Source organism: Melanostigma gelatinosum, assembly GCF_949748355.1.
Source record: "Melanostigma gelatinosum genome assembly, chromosome: 12".
Classification (NCBI taxonomy): Eukaryota; Metazoa; Chordata; class Actinopteri; order Perciformes; family Zoarcidae; genus Melanostigma; species Melanostigma gelatinosum.
In genome coordinates, this window is record NC_136645.1 from 11,991,266 (window position 1) to 12,011,575 (window position 20,310).

Consider the following 20,310-nt stretch of genomic DNA (forward strand, 5'->3'; position numbering starts at 1 on the left):
GGCTGAGGGAGTGGAGGGGAGGATTTCTTGCAGCCAGCATGGGAGCCAGGTGAAGTTTTATCTTTCGCTGCGGGCAATTATTTGTTAAAAATGTTCCTCTTCTGTGGTTTTATTTCTTGAACTAGAAATTACGATACTGTCATTATTGTGTATTTGCAGTGCATGACCTATAAAGAGAGTAAATAGAAGGAAAATCAAAACACAAATCGTCTTTAAATGTATTTTCAGTGTTGTAAAGACAGACTGGGCACAAAATAAACTATCTCAAAGACATCAAGTACTATATAATATGCTAAATCTACGCAATTGTTCTTTACTTTGTCTGCTGGAAATGACACTTTTGCCCCGCCTGAAATATCTACTTGGACGAGCAAGTGCTGTTAAGGCTGACGTCAATAACGAAAATCCAATGCACTTATACACAATACCATATTTTGAATAAATATATCAAATCTGAAGAAATATCCAAAAAAACAAACAAATAGTAGCTTCAGGAATGGACCAACATGGCTGAAACGGTTTAAAGGGCAGCGCGTTGAGGAGTGGGCTCGTGCTGGAGGTCGGATCCTGTTTTCGCCTCGCTGACTGGCGGAAGAGGGTTTTATTACCGTGTAAAAACGCCTTCAGCGTCGCTGTTTATTGTTATTATTTTACACTTGACCGCTGTCATGAAACGCGCCGTGTAGATACGGGTTGTTTACTTGCCCGTGAGGTTTTTATTTACTCGTTTACGGCTGAAATGCTTTACATACCACAAAGCGACAGTTGCACTGTCTGAACTGCTAATAATACTCCGCTCCAGCGAGACAGCGAGACCTTGCATTGGTTTCCCTCCTCGGCAAATATAGACTGCTGGCAAGTTCAATCCTCTGTCGACGATGACACATGGACTCATGATAAAAGCACCGACCCGAACATGCATCGAGCGGGATTAGTCGTTTCTCAACGTGCGCAGTGTATTCTTTCCGGAGCACGACACCCTTTAAAACGTTAAATCCCTCTAATGTGAGTCCATCCAGGGCAGCCCCGCTCACTCTCCCTCCACCACACGTAACCTACGGGCTCCTCGGGCCAAAAAAACGCGTCGTCGGCACTGGAGGGAAGAGTGGAGGAGAAAACCTGGGATGGAGCGACGTTACAAACCAAGCGGCGGTTTGTCAGAGAGCTCCCAGCTCTGTGTGGTTCAGCAAGCGGACGCAGGGGTGTGCTAAAACCGATCGTAACGATCACCACAGCGGTTGATAGTTAATACTTTATTGTAACATTATATTAATGATAGCTAGCTTTTCCAAATAAAGTCTAACCCTCTATGGCATTACTTTTTATTTTGGGGAGGGGTAAAACAATATTTCACTCCATTTTTGGCGAGCTTTGGGGTCCCTGATAATAAATAAATCATAGAATGTGTACACACCTGGCCAGATGTTGGTTTGTTGCCTCAACAATGTGCCGCAAGGAAGGATACTGAAACACCAAGATTGTATAAGAGGAATAAGGAAAACATCATTGTTTTTACTTTACCATCTACTAACAATTACAGAAATGGACACAGGAACACGTTATTAGCGTAACTTACAGGATCAGGAAGTTCGTGTCATTTTTATGACAATTAGGAGGTCAGGGGTCAGTCAGCAGAGTAACGTGTGTGTGTGTGTGTGTGTGTGTGTGTGTGTGTGTGTGTGTGTGTGTGTGTGTGTGTGTGTGTGTGTCACATCTGGAAAGACACTGACGTTCTGGGTAAGCATTGTAGAAAGCATTGTGGGGTGTTCTCCACCAGGATGTGGATGTCGGTGTCATTCAACTAGATGAGCATTCTCCTATAAGAAAGCAGGAAGCACACATTTTAATGAGGGTAAAGGGGTAAAAGAATGTCCAGTCCCTTACCCGTCAACTATGCCAAGCCTGGTTATAAATTATAACACACACACACACACACACACACACACTCACACACACACACACACACACACACGTTACTCTGCTGACTGACCCTTGACCTGACTGTCTCAAATTACCCTAACTGCCTGATCCTGTTCCTTGCTCCCATAATATGTTCCCGTGTCCATTTCTGTAATTATCAGTAAACTAAAAACAATGACTATGGTCGTGATTATCATCTCCACACTATAACAGCGTATATACTGAACATAAGTGGTCTAACTGCACAATGTTGCCCTGAGGCAAAGAAACAAAAAAAAACACAATTTTAGTATGTAAATAAAGACAAAAGAAGTGTTGAGACAATAAAACATACTTCTTTACATACTAATGTGCATGCATGCATTTTTATGTAAATATATTTTAATTTAAACATGTTAAAAAGCTTAAAAACAAGGCAGCTTTGTTTCTTGAAAAGATTGATTCACTTCCAAACAAAAGGTCACGCAAACTTCAGCCCCTCAGTTCATTGGACGCAGACATGTCTGGTGATGGTATTTGCTTTTGTCAAGTTAAAAACAATTAAAAGGCAGTTGTGAGGTCCATAAAGGTAGTTTGTAGCCTGAGGGCAACACTACACCACAGAGGGGATTACATAGAACACGCACAGAGACTTGTATACGTTATTATAACAATTATCAGGGACGTAATTTGGCGACAATATGATATCGTAAAACCAATACTGAAATTATAATATTATATCTATAATATATATTAAATCCCCCTCGCCCCTCCTCCCCTCTGTCGCCTTCACCCTGCGTCATCACAGCGCGACTGTTTTAGGTCAGATGTAGTCAGCCAGCAACGGGCAAAGGGCACGAATGCGTCACGTGAATCCTAAAAGTGCCTCAGCGTCAAGGCTTCAAGACATGTTGATTATCCGGCTTTCAACTGAAACAGCGAAGGACGAGTTTCTCGGTGCGGTAACAACCAGGATTATACCGAGGAAGTAACGTCAACGTCTAGGGACACGAGAGAAGCTGCGATTGTTTTGGACATACCCTCTCCACCTTTGTGCCAGTGACGGTTGTGATTACCTTGTGAGTATCATCTTGTTTCCTGGTTAAATCCACCTGCCTCTTGGCTCTTGTGTCCCATTGCAAAGCATGATTTATCATAATATCAGCAACCGTATACACCAAACTCACAGTCTGGTTTGCCCGTAAATATATGTGTCCGGGGGCTGATACACGCTGATAGTCACATGTGCATTTACAGTATTTGTTTCCCTCCAAATTGCACAGCCATGGATGTGTCAGATTCCTGAGCAGGAAGGATGACATCGGAGGCTGCGGTCTCCACAGCTCCTGCCATCAGCAGCAGCAAACCTGTCAACAGGGACTACCACTTCCTTCGCTCTTTCGCAGCTGGAGGTAGGATCTGACATCAGATTACGGTCTGTGATGATTAGTAGAACACCAGGACACAGCTTCAAGGCGTTCAATGCGTCACTTCATCTTACTTCACATCCTCAACATCATTGTAAACGTAGCAACACATGTGCACTTCTATTTGATTGGAGAGTATGATTACTTCTTTCCAAATTGAATCATTAACATGGCAGTTAAGTAAGTTTGTGTGTCGCTGTTTGTGGTTCTTCCTCTTTTATTTTGAAACACACATTGCACTTGAACATCTGAGGGGTTGACTTACACTTGCTCCCCTTTTTTAATCTGACTGTTGGCTACTTTAAAACACTTGTAGGACGACCAACGCTACCCTTATAATAAACGGTTCACCTCTCTACAAATGATGGGCCTATTTCCAACCATTCTGCTGTGGTAACATGAAATGTTGCCATTAATACTAAATGTATTGATAAATTAATTTAATAATAAATGGGTTGACGCCGTGTTTCTCTGTTTTTGATTAGGTGTTGCAGGATGCTGTGCCAAGACTACCATTGCTCCTCTGGACAGAATCAAGATTCTTCTTCAAGCCCAGAACCCCCATTACAAACATCTAGGTATAGAAACATCAGCAGCCAAGCATGGAAAAGCCAATAAGTGCTTGTTTTCACACATCTGTGCCACATCAGTGAAACTCCCGTTCTTTCTTTGCAGGGGTGTTTGCCACTCTCAAAGCTGTGCCAAAGAAAGAAGGCTTCCTTGGCTTGTACAAGGGTAATGGGGCAATGATGGTCAGGATATTTCCATACGGAGCCATCCAGTTCATGGCCTTTGACAAGTATAAAAAGGTGCAGTGCGTACTTTAGTTTGGAATAACACTTTCAAATGGCAATGTTTTTCACTATAATGACATTTTGCTTCAGCTGATGACTGGATCGTTTTTGTTGGTGAAACTGTTGACCTTTGTTTCCTTCCTTTGCAGCTTCTCAGTAAACGGATCGGGATCTCTGGACACATCCACCGCCTCATGGCGGGATCTATGGCAGGTCATTTACCGTCGTCACTGAGAAGAATTGCCTTTTCAGTCTGTGCCAGTTGAATATCATGTACTGGCATTGGAATTGTGCCTTTTTAACTTTTTCTTCCTATTATTATTGTTGAATATTGACATTATTTGAATCAAAGACTGGTTACATTTGTCACCTCAGTACAGACTTTCTCATAATGTGACAAATACTGCATCACCACAATGCAAGTGAGCGTCACGCATTGTTATTGTGCGTCAATAGATATTTTTAAAAAGATATTAAACTGGTCCGGCCCGCAGTTGGTTTGCATCAGTATAAAGACACTAAGAGAGAGAGAGAGAGAGGAAAGTCTGTCACATTAAATTCAATACAGCTCCATTGTGTGAGTGCTTAATCTCAGTAAATCCTGTTGAAGCACAACCATATTCTTAAAATGTGTGTTTTTAGGGATGACTGCGGTGATATGCACCTACCCTCTGGATGTGATCCGAGCTAGACTGGCCTTCCAGGTGACAGGAGAGCATCGCTACACTGGCATAGCCAATGCCTTCCACACCATCTACCTCAAGGTAGTGTGCCAGGGCTCAAGTTCTCCAACAAGCAACACAGTCTTCACAAACATTGGAGCCTTTTATCAAAGATGCATGGAAGTCTAAGTGTTCTTGTTGATATTGTTGATAATTTATACTGTATATACCTCATGCACTTACACCTGTTTTTCTTTTTTTTGTCAAGGAGGGGGGCGTCTCCGGCTTCTATAGGGGACTTGTTCCGACACTTATTGGGATGGCTCCTTATGCAGGTAATTAATGAGATTATTTTGCAAATATTGATACCAGCCTGTGGCTATGATCCAAGATGGTTGAGCAGAACTACACGATGTCCTCCCATTAGCTTGACTCTTCATCTCCCGTCCCTGCTTTCATCCCCCAGGTTTCTCATTCTTCACCTTTGGCACCCTGAAGAGCCTCGGCTTGAAACATTTCCCGGAGCTGGTGGGACGACCCTCCTCAGACAACCCCGATGTCCTCATTCTGAAAACGCACGTTAACCTGCTCTGTGGAGGGGTCGCCGGTGCCATCGCTCAGGCAATATCGTAAGTGCTGTCGGCAGGCAGCCAACGAGCTTCGGGCTGACAAAGCGTCTTGAGTTTGCTGTCAATCACACTGATCAATTGATGTTTGACGTGTCACATTGGGCCTTTTCTCACTAGGTACCCCTTGGATGTGGCGAGGAGAAGAATGCAGTTAGGAACCGTGCTTCCTGACTCTGACAAATGTGTGTAAGTATCACCAATGTTCCCACTCTCCATAAACTGTTGTGCCACGATGTGCTGCTGCAGATTGTACCCGTCAGTGCACTTCATAACATCGTCGTGAGACAAATCACTGAAGAATATTGTTGTGAAAAAAAACTTCAACCAAAGAAACAAATGGTTGGTTTGTGTTCTCATGTGGTCTGATTCGATTTGGGAGTTTTGCAGTGAAACTATAATCTTATGCGTGAACCTTTTTAAAAGATAAATGAAGGAGAACTAACTGTCGGAGTCGACTGATACTGAGGGGAATGATGGAGATGAAAGCTGCTCATACAACACGGTGCTGATGAACTTCTCATAGGCAGTAGGTTCAGTGCTCATCTAGCTAGAGGATTGATTGGCAGTAAAGAAGTCGTTCCTGAGTGTCTAATTGGTGGAGTTTCCTCAGGCGACTTGTCCTGCACTCTCTGTAATATGGGCTCCTTAATAAACAGTGTTTGGTCCTCGTTTCTTGATGTAAAATCAATGTTTTGAATTCAAGTGTGTTGGACATTAATTGAGGCCGTTCCCTTATTAAAACAGTTGATTCCACATTTGGTTTTATAAGCAGACTTTGAGGATGAGGTGCGTGCTTACAGCTTGAGAGAGAATTCCAGAGGGTCGGTGGGCAGTTTGCATTGGATAAAATGTTAAAGCCCAAAGCTTCAAGCAGCAGAATAGCAACTGAGCTGTAAAACTACAGCAACATACCGTTCATACCTGTTCAAGTTCACACAATGCCGGTCCAAACGCTGCTCGTTTTTCTTGCATTCTGTGCTTTTCCTTGATATCTAAGATCCGTCGGTGCCCTAGAAGGTCCTTTGTCTCCTCGTTTGTTTGTGTTAATATGGCGGCTCTTCATCACCAGGGTTTAGGTTGAGCACAGGCAAGCCTCAACAACAAACAACTTGATGAATCATGCCGGTAATGTCAATAATTAAAACCAATATGCAAGATTTAATACGTATCAGCTCAACAACAGGAATTTGCTGAGCTCATAAAAAAACAAAAACAACCTCAAGACGTAAAATGACCGCAACGCGACAAAAACATAAACAGTAGATTTCTCTTGTTTTTCTGTCATTCTAAAAAGTGTTTGATTTCTTTGTCTGAACAGATCATTGAGCAAGACCCTGAAGTACGTGTATAACAAGTACGGGATCAAGAAGGGATTGTACCGAGGCCTTTCTCTCAACTTCATCCGCTGCATCCCCTCCCAGGCCGTCGCCTTCACCACCTACGAGTTCATGAGGCAGACCCTCCACCTCAACTAGTCGCTGATTTTATACCTTCCGAGTTGCACCTGTGCCGGTCCGCTCCGAGTCATTAAGCAGATCAACCTCAACGCTTCCATCGTAGAGAGATCGGAGGCGCACTCGCTACGTCTTAAACTCTTCGGTGTGGGAATCGCCTTTTCCTTGAGTTCACTGAAGGCACCAGGGAGGTCAGTTAACGCTGACAAAAGGAAAATGGGATATCAGGCAGTAAGGGACTCCACGTCTGTCCTATTTCATTATTTCATTATTAAATGTAGGGTGCAGGTTTTGGGTGCAATCTCTTTAGAAGAAGTTTGTTTGTGTGTCTTTCCCTTCGTCCTCTACACCAATCTAAAATTAATATAAATAACCTGAAGTTTAAAAAAAAATAAAGAAAATGATGCCGTGTCTGAGGTGGCACAGTTTAAGACAATTTAACATTTTATTGCCAAACCCTGAATTTGAGCACTTTCTGCACGTGAAAACCTTTTTTTGTTTTATGCACTCAGCTTATTTTAGTTTATGTAATAATCTAAATTGATTGTACATTGTTTCTCAGCTGTGATCTGAAAGATATTTTGAGGTTACGGTGTTTTTAACCATGATATGGACGTAGGTCTGACCTGTCTGGAGGGCCGTGAAGGGATTCAGGAGTACATTGCACTTCATCACAGCAGCTTCTTCTTCATGTATTTATTGATTAAAGTGACCTGTTGCCACTGGGTGGCAGCATTGAATATGATGTGTATTGTTTACCGGCAGAGCTGGACACAACATTCATACATGTCTCATACATCTCTCCACAAAGCAAGTCGCCACATAGTGAGTATGATATATGCAGTGTTTTTAACCCAGGTCAGCTGAAACTGGTCGTGAGAGCTTCTGTATGGCTCTTTGGGAGTTATTGCCCCAGAAATGCTCATCGCTGATGAATGAAATAGTTGTTTAACGACTTTCGATCTCAAGTGCACCGCTGGCCTTCGTGTTCACGTGAACCTCGTCATCTTCCGCCTTCATTCAGCCTCTCGCCTTCCTCTGCATACGATGTCTTACTTCACCGGAGTGATGAATGTGTTTTATTTGAATGCATGGTTTCAGTTGATGCCTCTGCTTTTAGATCGCTGTATATGAATAAAGGGGGGAGGACTATTGCAAAGAGCGGAACCTTTTTTTTTGATTTGTGTAAAATGAAGCATGTGTATGTACGACCACTCATCACAGTTTGCTCATAGCTGCCAGAGTCATTTGTTTCCTCTTTAAACTTCTCCGATTGTTTCATTTGAATAATTGCTGGAGGCCCAAAGAGGTAAAATGTACCCAATATTTCACAAAAAAAGCTAAAATTATAGGGAAAAATCTGTCAAGAATTCTTGCATGCGCTGGGACACCACACTCGAGCATTACGAGGTGACGTCACATTCATTCTTTTACTATATCTAAATGTACGAGGAGTTCACTTGGACCGCTGAACACTTTAAAAGACATTCACTGTTGGAGGAAGTGGGGTGTGGAAAAGTCTCAGCAGCTCCTCAGTTGGATGTTTGCCACCCATCAACTAGAACAACAAAAAAAAACCGCTGACACAGTTAGATTGCGAACCAGATCGTTCACAGGGGAACCAAAATGTTTCTTGTTGGAAATCACGTGTGTGTGTGTGTGTGTGTGTGTGTGTGTGTGTGTGTGTGTGTGTGTGTGTGTGTGTGTGTGTGTGTGTGTGTGTGTGTGTGTGTGTGTGTGTGTGTGTGTGTGTGTGTGTGTGTGTGTGTGTGTGTGAACAGAAGTTGAATCTCACAACATATAATTATCCCAAATCGCCTCGGAAAGTGCGAGTAAATGAGACTCCTCTATGTACATTACCAAGTGTATGTAACAGTATATGAGCCACAGTATCCAACGGGCTTCAGACTACAATCACTCTCACTGGTGATGAGTGACAGCTGCCATTTAAGAAACAAAATATAGTTTTCAGCAACATTTCTGCGTTTTACGTGCCACTCATTCTTCCACAGTACTGCTGTGCTTTCATCCGCTGCTCTTTGGATTCAAATACATGATCTTTCACTGTTATTGCTCTTTCTTTCTTTTTACGGCCACAAAGTCCATCAATCATTCAAGAAGAGATCTGTTCCCGCTGCTCACTGTACCAGATGATTACGTAATAGGAAGGTATTTATATATGTTATATATGTAAATCCCTGTAATATTCTGCTGTATTACTTATCAAGCTACGTTAGATGTGACAAAAAGAAATGTATACTTTTGAGAATGTCTTTCTTTTGTTTGTCAGTTCTTTTCTCTATTTGTACCAACGCTTGTTTTGTCTGTTGGTGTGAACATTTAAAGGGTCTTGCCCAATACAAGGAGCAGTAGCTGATTCAGATGTGTTGTAATTCTTTTAGAGAGTTTTCTTCATCAAACTTGTGAAGAAGGAAGAAGTTAATTCCGTCTCCCACTTTGAGTTTCACACAGACGGACACACACAGACACACAGACCCTTGTTGATGTTAATGTCAATGTTACAGTTGCAGCTGTACCACAGATGCATTTGCATCGACTTCACCGAAGCTGGAAAACACTACCCGTTGTTGTCCAGTGTCACATACTGATTTGACTGGTAAATGTGAAGCGTAAAAGATGTGTATGTTCACGTGTTGCTTTCATTTCCACATCTTCAGTTCAACACAGTAAAACTGCTCAAATTTAAAACTCTTATTCATTCTGTTATACTTTTGCAAAACACCGTCCTGTTGTTTGCAGACAAAGACTGTGAATTTGATACCAGCCCTCCGGTCCCTGCGGCCACATTCATGTCTGCACATTTGAAATCACCACTGATAACACATCTAGGAAGGACGGTCGTATTGTATTCTGACCTCATTAATAGTAAGAGGGCGGAGGTACGTGTCCCGCAACTCCCTCTGCTGCCTGATTACACATTGTCTTCATTTTGCAAGAGAAATGAGAAGCGTAAACTTGACTTTCCTAGAATCTTGGGGCGAACATTGTCGTGGGTGGTTGTAGGCTTTCTGCAGGTTTCTTCATCTTCAGAGGGCGCTTGGACCGGTGTGGCCGCCATGCCTTCTTACACAGTGACTGTTTCCACAGGGAGCCAGTGGTTCGCAGGGACGGATGATTATGTCTACGTTACTCTGGTGGGCACGGAGGGATGCAGCGAGAGAACGCTGCTGGACAAAGCTCTGTACAATGACTTTGAGAGGGGGGCGGTAAGTGACGTTACACTGGGCTGTGAGGATGACTGTGTGACAAACACATTAAACAACTAGACACAAATGCTGGGTGAGATTGTTGACATGCTGACCTGAAAGAGGAAGACGTTACAACTAAGATGTAACTTGAAGTTGACTGTTTGAAAAAAAAACAAAATTAACTTTTATTTTGGAGGGGGAAGCAAAAATGAGTAGAAAGAAGAAATATAAGAAAATATTTGCTGTTCTGAACGTGAAGCAGATTTGAATGGAAAATATTTAAAATCTTTTAAAAATGTTTTCTTGCCTTTTGCATTATACTGCACACTGTTCGGTGTTTTAAAATGAACACATTGGAGGTCTTTCCACAATGCCACTGAAATATATCTTTGAATAAATAAACTGTTACAAATATAGACCAAAGATGAGATACAAGTAGTTTGTTATTAGGTCAAAACACATAGTGTTTCAGTATAAAGACATAAAATAAAGACAATGTAAAGGTAATAAATATACCAGAGATTAAAATAAATAAAAGTAAACAAAAGCAATACTAAAGAGGCGGGGCTTGTTAAAGGTGGGATGAGGCATTAAAGTTCAAATTTAGCATCAACTTAGCATTCTTCATACAGTTTTTAAATAAAACACTTTTTGCTCTGTTGCCCCTTGCAAAGCTGTAATTTAAGTTGAAAATATATATTTCATGCACCTAAATAATGTTTATATGATATAAAATACTAAAGTCACATATGTTCGCTTCCTACACCTTTCTCTGCATGTGTGAACATGATATTACCTGTGAAATTCATGCTTCTTACAGAAAGCAAATGTGACATTGATGTTTTCTCATGGTGACACGTGACATGTGTTTTTTACCCTTTTTCCTTAAAAAGAACAACACAAAACTAACAATACAAACCGGATTCACTAAGTTACTCTATTCTTTAAAGCGTATTCATTTAGCCGCTGACTAAATTGCAGGTGGACTCTTATTGCGTGAGGGTCGGGGAGAACCTGGGAGAGATTCTGTTGGTGAAGATTGAGAAGAAGAAGTACTGGGTGCAAGATGACTGGTACTGCAAGTACGTCACAGTCAAGACCCCGTCTGGAGACTACCTGGAGTTCCCCTGCTTCCGCTGGCTGGTGGATGACAAGGAAGTGGTGCTGCGGGATGGAAGAGGTACATCAATTCCCTTTGTTCAGTTTGAATAACAGACCGCCTGCCTCCTCGCTGTCACCAGTCAGAGTCTGCAGTAACGAGCTCCGTCCCTCATGTCTTGTGTCTGTTGCAGCACATCTGCCTCAGGATGATAAGACCGGCCTGGTCAAGCAGCACAGACAAAAAGAGCTGGACATGAGGAGGAAAACCTACAAGCAAGTTCACTCTGCACATGCAGTGTGTGTGGTTGTGTGTTACAGAAGGCTGAGGCGGCTCACTGACAACTCTGCTGTCCTCTGCAGATGGAAGGAGTGGCAGCCAGGCTTTCCTATGAGCATAGATGCTGACAGACACAAGGACTTGCCCCGGGACAACCAGTTTGACAGTGAGAAGGGAGTGGACTTCGTACTGAACTACAGTAAGGCGTACGTGCTCCCTCAAACAGGCCGCTGTAGTAGATCTTTAAAAGAGTTGTTGTGACAACTGACACCCCCTCAATACAGAACAGAGTGATTCAGTGGAGCTTTAACCTCTGAAATGTTTTTCATCTTTCATGACTCCACGGTCACATGCTGAGCTCCAGGTATTTTCTGTACGCATGATGTCCTGGAGAAACAGAAGGGTCATTGTGTGTTTATTACCAGGGACATTTGCATTGCGCCTTCATGCGGGCGTGAGAGCTTGCACATAGACACGATACCAAAACGAATCCCAAACTGTTTGCTTCATGCAGTACTTCTGCTAAACATTGCAAAAATGTCAACGCTTTGACAATGATAATGCTTTGTGGACTGGAGAGGAAGGTGAGCACAGTGAGCTTCAAGGTGTTGACCGAAATGCTGCATCTTTGTTGACAGATCTTAAGGTGTAAATACATTTATTTAGCTTGTAATCATCATGACTGCATACAGTATAACACATTTAGAGTTTAATTGACGAAAATGCGTGTGATTTTTGAAAATACTGTGACCTTTTTGACACGAATATGGTGACGAATGTGATAATGACTTTCCAGAATAGAGAACCTGTTTGTGAACCAGTTCATGCACATGTTCCAGTCCTCCTGGAGCGATTTCGCTGACTTTGAGAAGATCTTTGTGAGAATCAAAAACACAATCTCAGGTCAGCCTCACATATATGATATGATATGATATGATATGATGTTATGTTATGTTATGTTATGTTATGTTATGTTATGTTATGTTATGTTATGTTATGTTATGTTATATTATTTATATTATCTTACATCCAGAGTATGTGATGCAACACTGGAAGGAGGACTTCATGTTTGGGTACCAATTTCTAAACGGCTGCAACCCCGTCATGATCCGAAAGTGCACCAAACTTCCTGACAAGTTTCCTGTCACTGATGAGATGGTTTCTGTCAGCCTGGAGAGGGAGCTGACTCTGAAGCAGGAAATAGAGGTAGATGGTGTCTGTTTCTGTGAACCTATTCAGTTATTATGTCTCACTTAAATTGCCACACTGACGTACTGTGTGAATGAACGTTCCGGCTCCAGGCAGGTAACATCTACATAGTGGACTACGAGGTGTTGGAAGGCATCAGTCCTAACCGCACAGATCCGTGCACGCTGCAGTACCTGGCAGCTCCGATCTGTCTGCTCTACAAGAACACTCGGAACAAGATCCTGCCCATAGCCATACAGGTACAGAGATGGTGAGCAGCAAATGGCGGAAACATTCCAGTATAAATCAATTTCTTCCTGCCTGTCTCTTGTCCTCCGTGTTTTCCCAGCTTGGGCAGACTCCAGGGAAAGACCAGCCGATCTTCCTGCCCACTGATGGTCAGCACGACTGGCTGCTGGCTAAGATCTGGGTCCGCTCAGCCGACTTCCAGTACCACCAGACCATCACACACCTGCTCAGGACTCATCTGATAACAGAGGTGTTTGCTGTTGCCGTGCACAGGCAGCTCCCTGCTGTTCACCCCGTGTATAAGGTAAAACTCTGACTGGTCAACTGACTGATTGATTCATTTGATTGATTGATTGATTGGTGTTCCTTCTTCCAGCTACTTATGCCACACATTCGTTTTACCATGGCTATCAACACCAAGGCCAGAGAGCAGCTCATCTGTGAGAGCGGCATCTTTGACAAGGTGAGTTTGCGGATACAAAATACAGAAAAACGTATTGCTCTCAACAGATTTTTGAGTTAAAATTACCCAAAAAAGGGAGGAAAATAACCCCAAAAGGCCGTTTACCTTCCTCGAATGAAACATGTCAAAGTTATATGTAGACTCATCGGATGTCTTTGCTTAAAATGGGTCATAGTGCATTCAGTATTGGACTCTCAAAAGCACCACGAATAGCTGCAAGAGTAGTGAGGGTGATGCTGTATCTTCTCCATCCTCGTCAAGGCAAACGCAACAGGTGGAGGCGGCCACGTCCAGATGATTCAAAAGGCCATGAAGTCTCTGACGTTCAGGTCTCTGTGCTTCCCGGATATTATCAAGGCCCGCGGTGTGGACGACAAGAAGGAGCTGCCCACCTACTTCTACAGAGACGACGGCTACAAGGTGTGGGAGGCCACCAAGAGGTGAAGAACAACTCCTTGTAGGAGTTTTTATAGACGGCACTGAAGAATAGTTTGTGTGTTTGAGGGACAGAAAACAGCCATAACAACAGATTATTATCAAGTTATTTTCTCTATACCTGACCGCTTTCTTCTTTTCTTTCTGGCAGTTTTGTGTCTGATGTGGTGCATATTTACTACACCAGCGATGAGACGGTGCAGGAAGATGAAGAAATCCAGGCCTTCATTAAAGACGTGTGCAGCTTCGGTATGCAGGACTTCGATGACTGTGGTGGGTGCACATTACCGACTTCCTGCTCATTTTTCTGAAAATGTAGCAACTAACCAACATTTAAAGTTTATGTGGGTTTTCTGGAGAAGACAGTTATGTCTGTTGTCTGTTCTGTTATTGACGAATAGTTTCAGGGTGAAGACAGGAAGCCACAGGATGGTGATGGTGTCACTGTTGCTGTGTTGTAAAACCCTTCTGGCATTTCTCCATCACCTGCATTGTGCAAGGATATTTCACACAGACTTGAGCTCACTTTGTCAATCTTATATGTGCACAGAATTTCCCAAGTCCCTGAAAACATGTGAGGAGCTGACAGAGTATCTGACCGTCATTGTGTTCACTGCTTCGGCCCAGCATGCATCGGTCAACTTTGGACAGGTGAGTAATAGATAACCAGGAACCTAATATTCAATTTCTTCAATGTATAAGACTGATGGGAAGGGAGTTCTGAAGGTCCTCTGACTGAGTGTGTGGGGGAGGAAGGACTCATACCCTGGACTTCAGTAAAACTACCAGAACAGCATAAAAATACTCCATTCATTCAAACTCCTATTTAAGTAAAAAAGTACAATATTATCAGCAAAATGTACTGAATATATCAAAAGTAACATTGCTTGTTCTGAAGAAAAATGGCCCAAGCGACTGATATATTCCAGTAGATTATATTATTGGATTTCTAATGCTGATGCATGCTGTTTTAACTACTACTATAAACAGCAAGGTAGTTTATTCCAGTGATCAGCGGATCACAAGATACATCTGAGGGGCCATGAGATGATTAATGGGGCAAGAAAGGAGAACATTTTCTTTTTTGTGTCTTTTTCTCAGATGTTTGAGCTCAAGCTAGACACAGCTTTCTGAGTAAGGTCATCAGAAAAAAATGTGAATTTTCACTGGTTTATTATTTAACAATGCGTAGTATTTTCTGTAATGTAGCTAGTAATCACAGCTGTCAGATAAATGTGTGGAGTAAAAGGTACAATACTTGAGTAAAAATGACTGCATTCACATTCTGTATCTTTGTGTACATTGTGTGTATAGTATGACTGGTATTCCTGGATCCCCAACGCTCCATCTACCATGAGAAGGCCCCCGCCCAACAAGAAGGGCCTGGCGAATGTGAACTTTATCATCGAGAGCCTTCCTGATCGCGGACGTTCCAGCTGGCACCTGGGGGCCGTCTGGGCCCTCAGCCAGTACCAGGAGGGAGAGGTACGGATAGGGCACCCAGTGTCCAGACACACAGGCCATCATTCTTACGCACACGTCTCGGTACAGTACAGACTTGTTTTAAGGACCAGTGTGCCTCCTGGCTGAATGACCCGTCTCCCCTCTCCTTGCAGCTGTACCTGGGCATGTATCCTGATGAGCACTTCATCGAGAAGCCAGCGAAGGCGGCCATGGAGACGTTCAGGAAGCAGCTGGCAGAGATAAGCAGCTCCATCAAGAAGAGGAACGACGGAAAGAAGCTGCCGTACTACAACATGTCCCCCGACAAAATCCCAAACAGTGTCGCTGTTTGAGGAATCAAATCATGCGTCTGCGAAATATTTTGCCAACAGCACATCGAAGTTCTGCTGATATCACTGAGACGTTGAAAAACTGTGTCACCCGAGCGTGTTCCTGCGATACTTCTGTATATTAAAATGTGCTGACAAAAAAAAAAAAAGAGCCTCAACTCGACTTGTTTTTTGTCTGCTCCTTCTTCGGTAGTGTGAATCAGAAGATGTTAAACTGCTTCACATCTGATGACACTGAAATATTAACCTTTTCCACTAACAAATCCTGTTACCACAAGATTTAAATTCAAAACACATGGCTTACATTGAAAGACACAACGCGTTAAAAGTAACTTAATTTTTATTTGGTTGTTCTTTTTAATTCTACATACTTTGTTCAATAATGGGAAATTAAACTGAAAACACATCAATATTTATTTTAAAAACAAAAGTACGTTTACAAATTTTTTACAGTTACTATTCCAAAGTAAATTCACAGACAAACTTGTGGAATGATATCATAAGACAGGGGAACAGTCATATATGTTCAAGTCCAGTCAGTAGTAAACAAATGTAGCTTTATGCACGTTACACTATTCCCAGACATGATCAAACGTAAGCGACAGGGTCAAGACAATGTGCTTAATAGGATTATAAAATGGAGAAATCACTTCATCATGAGAGGGGCACGAAGAAAGAAAGCAAAAAATAAAAAGCTGCTCTCAGAGAGGAACACGTCCGCTTATAAAAGCGTCCCAAAGTGGCCTCAAATCTTCCATCTCAGACTTCATGAAAGGAGCCAGCTCCTATGACTAGAAAGTAAAAAAAAAAAGAGCAGATATTCACAATCAAGCTTTTTACATCTCTGATATCTGAACCGCAAAACAGAGATGTTCAGGAATTCATGCCTGGGAAAAATGAAGTGTAAGTTGCATAAAATTACTCATGAAAGTTTTTTTGTTTTGTAAATGAACAAATTGTACTCAGTTTTCTTTTAAAAATAAATACAACACAAAATGAAGAAATAATCATTTTATACCCAGTGGACACCCTGGACATTAAACACCATTACATAACTATAGAATAGAATATCAACAAAAGGGTAATTGCACTTTTTATCTGTATTTGCACTGAGCCTCGTGGGTATCAAGGTTTCAGAGACGCTTCTCATTACTTGGTCTTAATCCAACTTGACACAATAACTCCCTCGGCTCATATTATGTATTAAAATTATATTAGACTCCAGATCTCAAGTCACTGTGGGGCATATACACAAGTACAGTATGAATTGTTGCAAAAAACAAAGCACGGATTTCAGTTATTGCTGCTGCTGAGCAGTAATTGTCACACATGTTGTTGGACCATCGTTGTTCACAGACAGTACACTGGTATCAAAGACACTTTCTTTTTGTGTGTGTGTGTGTGTGTTGCTGGAATGGCTGTGAGGCTCAACATGAGCCTGGCATCACTGTGCTCCCACATACACAATGACTGTAAGCCCCAAAACACATCGCCCTGAGAAATCAACCGCTGCCTCCATCAGACGCACCTTCAGCTCCTCGCCAGCAGATGGCTCTCCAGTCAGCTCATCGATGAGAGATGACTTTCACTGTACTGTATATCTGTCTGTCACAGGCAGCAAATGTATGTGTGCATGCATTGCATCCAATCGTTCATGCTGAAAGAATGCAGTGACAGTATTTAACTTGTGCTTCCTTTTAGAAATGAAAAGAAAAAAAAGGTGTTGGAGCAATTAGTCTCATTTGAGCGACATGAGGCCAGATGTGAGATAAAGTTAACGCTCCAATGATTGGGAGGCAACATGCTGGCAGTCTTGTGATTAAATACTAAAATAGACACTCTACCATGTGATAAGAGTCTGTTAAAAAGAAAAGAGAAACTTTCGCTGTAACAGAGACGTCTGCTTGTCTGAAACGCTCAATAACAATCATATCTTTCACCTTATTCTCGTGCGTAAACATAACTCAAGGGATGGGTTGTAAATTTGTGGGTCCTGCAGAGCAGAAACCGATTCAGCAGTCAAATACACACAGTTACAGTTTAATCAAAACTATCTATGCGGGATCAATCAACGCACGGCCTGAGCGGTGGGAGGACAGACTGAAAATAGGCAGCTGTGAATTTCCCAGGGCGTATCCCGGGACTAAGCAAACAAATCAGCATGTTAAAAACTGCACATGGAATATCGCACTGTAAATACAGTGTCATTCGCATGATAGAAAAACATGAGCAGTGCCGTTTATGCCCAAAGGCTCTCGCAATGTTGTCAAGACATGGAAATTATCTCGCAATTTCATGTGACCAGTAAAAAAAAAAAAAATCTTGCTTTTCTTTTTTTAAATATTTTTAAATTTTTATTTATTTATTTTTTTAAAGTTTACATTCTCAAAGCCTTCAGAAAGATCATGTTGGGGTACAGGAGTCGTGTGACTGGATTTTCCATTATCTGCATTAGAACTTTGAGTCTGACGTCATAATTCTTTTGTATTTTGACTAAAACACTCTTTCAGCAGGATTTCATTTCTTGAAACCGCCAATTCCTTTTTTGTCATCCACAGGAGGCTTAATATACATGTATACGTGTGTATGAAGAAATAAAACAGGAGTTTGAAGTTCGAATGTGCTCTCCTGCATGTACAACATATACAGTAAGACTTAACTCACATCAAAGAAAAAAAAGGGCAAGAGGAAGGGAGGGGACTTGTTGTGGGAACTAAAAAACAAAAAGTGCTTCAATGCATGTCCAGATCATGGTCTCCGGGCTGACAGACCACAGCAAAAGAGATTGCAGTCGCTGGAATGTTCCAGAGATCCGATGCGTGGCGCTACATACTGACCCACGGCAGTTTAGCCCGAGACTCACAGGAAGTAAAAACGAACAAATCGAACAAACCCACAAGCAAAGAAACCACGCATCAGAAATGTGTCGACCTCCGGGGCTGTTTGTGAGTCCGTTTGTCTCAGTCCTGCTCTCCCAGAGGTGTACAACCAAGAGCGCGTGTGTGTGTGTGTGTGTGTGTGTGTGTGTGTGTAAAGTGGTATGCTCCAGGCCTCTTCAGACATTTATAGAAGTCAGTAAAAACAGTCCGAGGAAAGGAGAGAGAGACGTGGATTCAGGGTGCAGGTGGAGGAAGGGATGAATGTGGATAGAAGAAGATGGTCATTGTCTGTCCGTCTCTGTGGACGAAGTGTTGGGAATATAAGACGTCCAGAAGAGGACAGCGGGTCAGTCTGAGATCAGAGGAAGAGGAGTGTGTGCTCGTTCCTCAGTCAGCGAGCATTTCCACAGCGGCTGCTCTTCACTGTGGGCCTGTCTGTGTGTGAAGTATGAGTAGTAGGACAACCATGGACGGAGTGGTCAGACATGGAGCACCTCCATACTGTAGTCCTCCGTCTCTGTGTACTGGGAGGAGTTTGTGTCCGACAGGGTTGGCGCCAGAGGTTCCTTGTTCTCCAGACTTGGCTCCATGAGGGGCGGCTTCTCCAGTACCAGCTTTTTACACGTTTCTGGCCGGTTCTGGACGTATATGACCCGGTTGTAAGCCTTGAGTCTCTTCCATAGATGGATGTAGACTTTGCACTGGACGTACATGAACACCAGTCCACCCGTAAAGCCGATGGCCACCACCACCAGTTTGGTCCAGAAAGGCCATTCCAGGAGTCCTGAGGAACAGAGAGCAGACAAAAAAGAAACATGTGCACCAGTCAAACATAGACCAGAAAGGAAATAATGCAAAACTAATTCAAACCAGTTGGGAAATAATTGCATTTTAGTATTACTGTTGCATGAATGTGAGACAATTTCATGATTTCTCAGATATTTCTTTCACTGAATTAGAGACTATTTCTAGATTGATTTTCCAGAAAACTGCATCACACAACACATAATCCACAATGTGACATAAAACTACACATACCGTGATAGGAGGATTAAGGACAGTCTACACCTACAACTAAATGAAAAAAACGACCATAAATAAATGCTCATTGTGTAATCATTGATAAATGTAATCAACATGAATAAAACAAATGGGGGGGCTTCCTAGTGGCCCCTCATTTCCTGCCATCTCTCCAATGTTTCTGTCCATTTACGGCATCAAATGCCCCCCCCAAAACAATTGCATATAACAAAAATAAGCAAACGATTGCTTGAAAAGCGAGAACACCGCTAAAAAATTAAAATTAAATTAAAGCAGGCTTTAAAAATGGTGATTTGTAGTAAATTTGCTAAACTGTGCGAAGACATTTCTATGCCTCCCGAGGCAGCTGCAGCATTTCTGCAAATTGCAAAAACGCCGAAGCCATAAAGCTCCAAGTAAGAGGTAAAAAATGTTAAAATTATGTGGGTGTAAATATTTCTAACAAGCTGCAATGCAAAGAGGCATAACAGAGATCTTCAAAAACAACAAGGAGAAAACTAAAATAATCTTTTAAAGATGGCTATAATATTTCAGGTAGTTTGAGATATTAAGGAGGTCCACAATCGAATTACTAAATCCTACCCGTTGATGATAGAATAAATATATGGAATGAAATAAAAAATGCTTCATATAATGGGAAGAATACAGAGTACAATCAATCATGTATTAATTATGCGTATATAACTTTATGAGGAGAGATTAACATGTTGTTTGTTGTGTGAGAATATGTCAGTGAGGTTTCTTCTAATTAAGCCACAAAGGATAACACAGAAAATATATCACAGCATGTCCCTCGACTCAGTGTCTCTC

General features: G+C 42.2%; 3 protein-coding genes across 5 annotated transcripts in view; 2 read left to right on the forward strand and 1 right to left on the reverse strand.

The window, feature by feature from the left end:
* Positions 1-2,733: 2,733 nt before the first annotated feature.
* slc25a16 (solute carrier family 25 member 16) lies at positions 2,734-8,024 on the forward strand. Its single transcript, XM_079280903.1, has 10 exons — positions 2,734-2,978; positions 3,183-3,311; positions 3,812-3,904; positions 4,002-4,135; positions 4,270-4,333; positions 4,763-4,884; positions 5,051-5,117; positions 5,249-5,411; positions 5,529-5,597; positions 6,730-8,024. The coding sequence occupies exons 2-10, from the start codon at positions 3,215-3,217 to the stop codon at positions 6,884-6,886; spliced, it is 966 nt and encodes a 321-aa protein (XP_079137029.1). The 5' UTR covers positions 2,734-2,978; positions 3,183-3,214; the 3' UTR covers positions 6,887-8,024.
* A 1,918-nt stretch (positions 8,025-9,942) lies between these two features.
* alox5a (arachidonate 5-lipoxygenase a) lies at positions 9,943-15,639 on the forward strand (the record flags this gene model as incomplete). Its single annotated transcript, XM_079280147.1, has 14 exons — positions 9,943-10,092; positions 11,056-11,254; positions 11,367-11,448; positions 11,536-11,658; positions 12,249-12,355; positions 12,486-12,658; positions 12,754-12,900; positions 12,990-13,193; positions 13,266-13,352; positions 13,614-13,792; positions 13,939-14,060; positions 14,338-14,438; positions 15,102-15,272; positions 15,404-15,639. 14 exons carry the CDS (start codon positions 9,943-9,945, stop codon positions 15,581-15,583), a joined length of 2,025 nt encoding a protein of 674 aa, XP_079136273.1. The 3' UTR covers positions 15,584-15,639.
* Positions 15,640-16,036: 397 nt separating this feature from the next.
* Positions 16,037-20,310, reverse strand: part of marchf8 (membrane-associated ring finger (C3HC4) 8) — a 59,068-nt gene continuing 54,794 nt past the window's right edge. For all 3 annotated transcript variants that reach the window (XM_079280739.1, XM_079280740.1, XM_079280741.1), the window contains one exon: positions 16,037-19,243. In XM_079280739.1, the coding sequence (XP_079136865.1) occupies positions 18,939-19,243 (305 nt within the window). In that variant the 3' untranslated portion in view covers positions 16,037-18,938. The remainder of the gene's footprint in view (positions 19,244-20,310) is intronic.

Excerpts from the sequence above, each read along its gene's own strand:
- slc25a16 (XM_079280903.1), top strand. The coding sequence starts at position 3,215 with ATGACATCGGAGGCTGCGGTCTCCACAGCTCCTGCCATCAGCAGCAGC. Across the intron at positions 3,905-4,001 it reads CCCCCATTACAAACATCTAG|GGGTGTTTGCCACTCTCAAA; the intron begins GTATAGAAACAT and ends CTTTCTTTGCAG. Across the intron at positions 5,118-5,248 it reads TGGGATGGCTCCTTATGCAG|GTTTCTCATTCTTCACCTTT; the intron begins GTAATTAATGAG and ends TTCATCCCCCAG.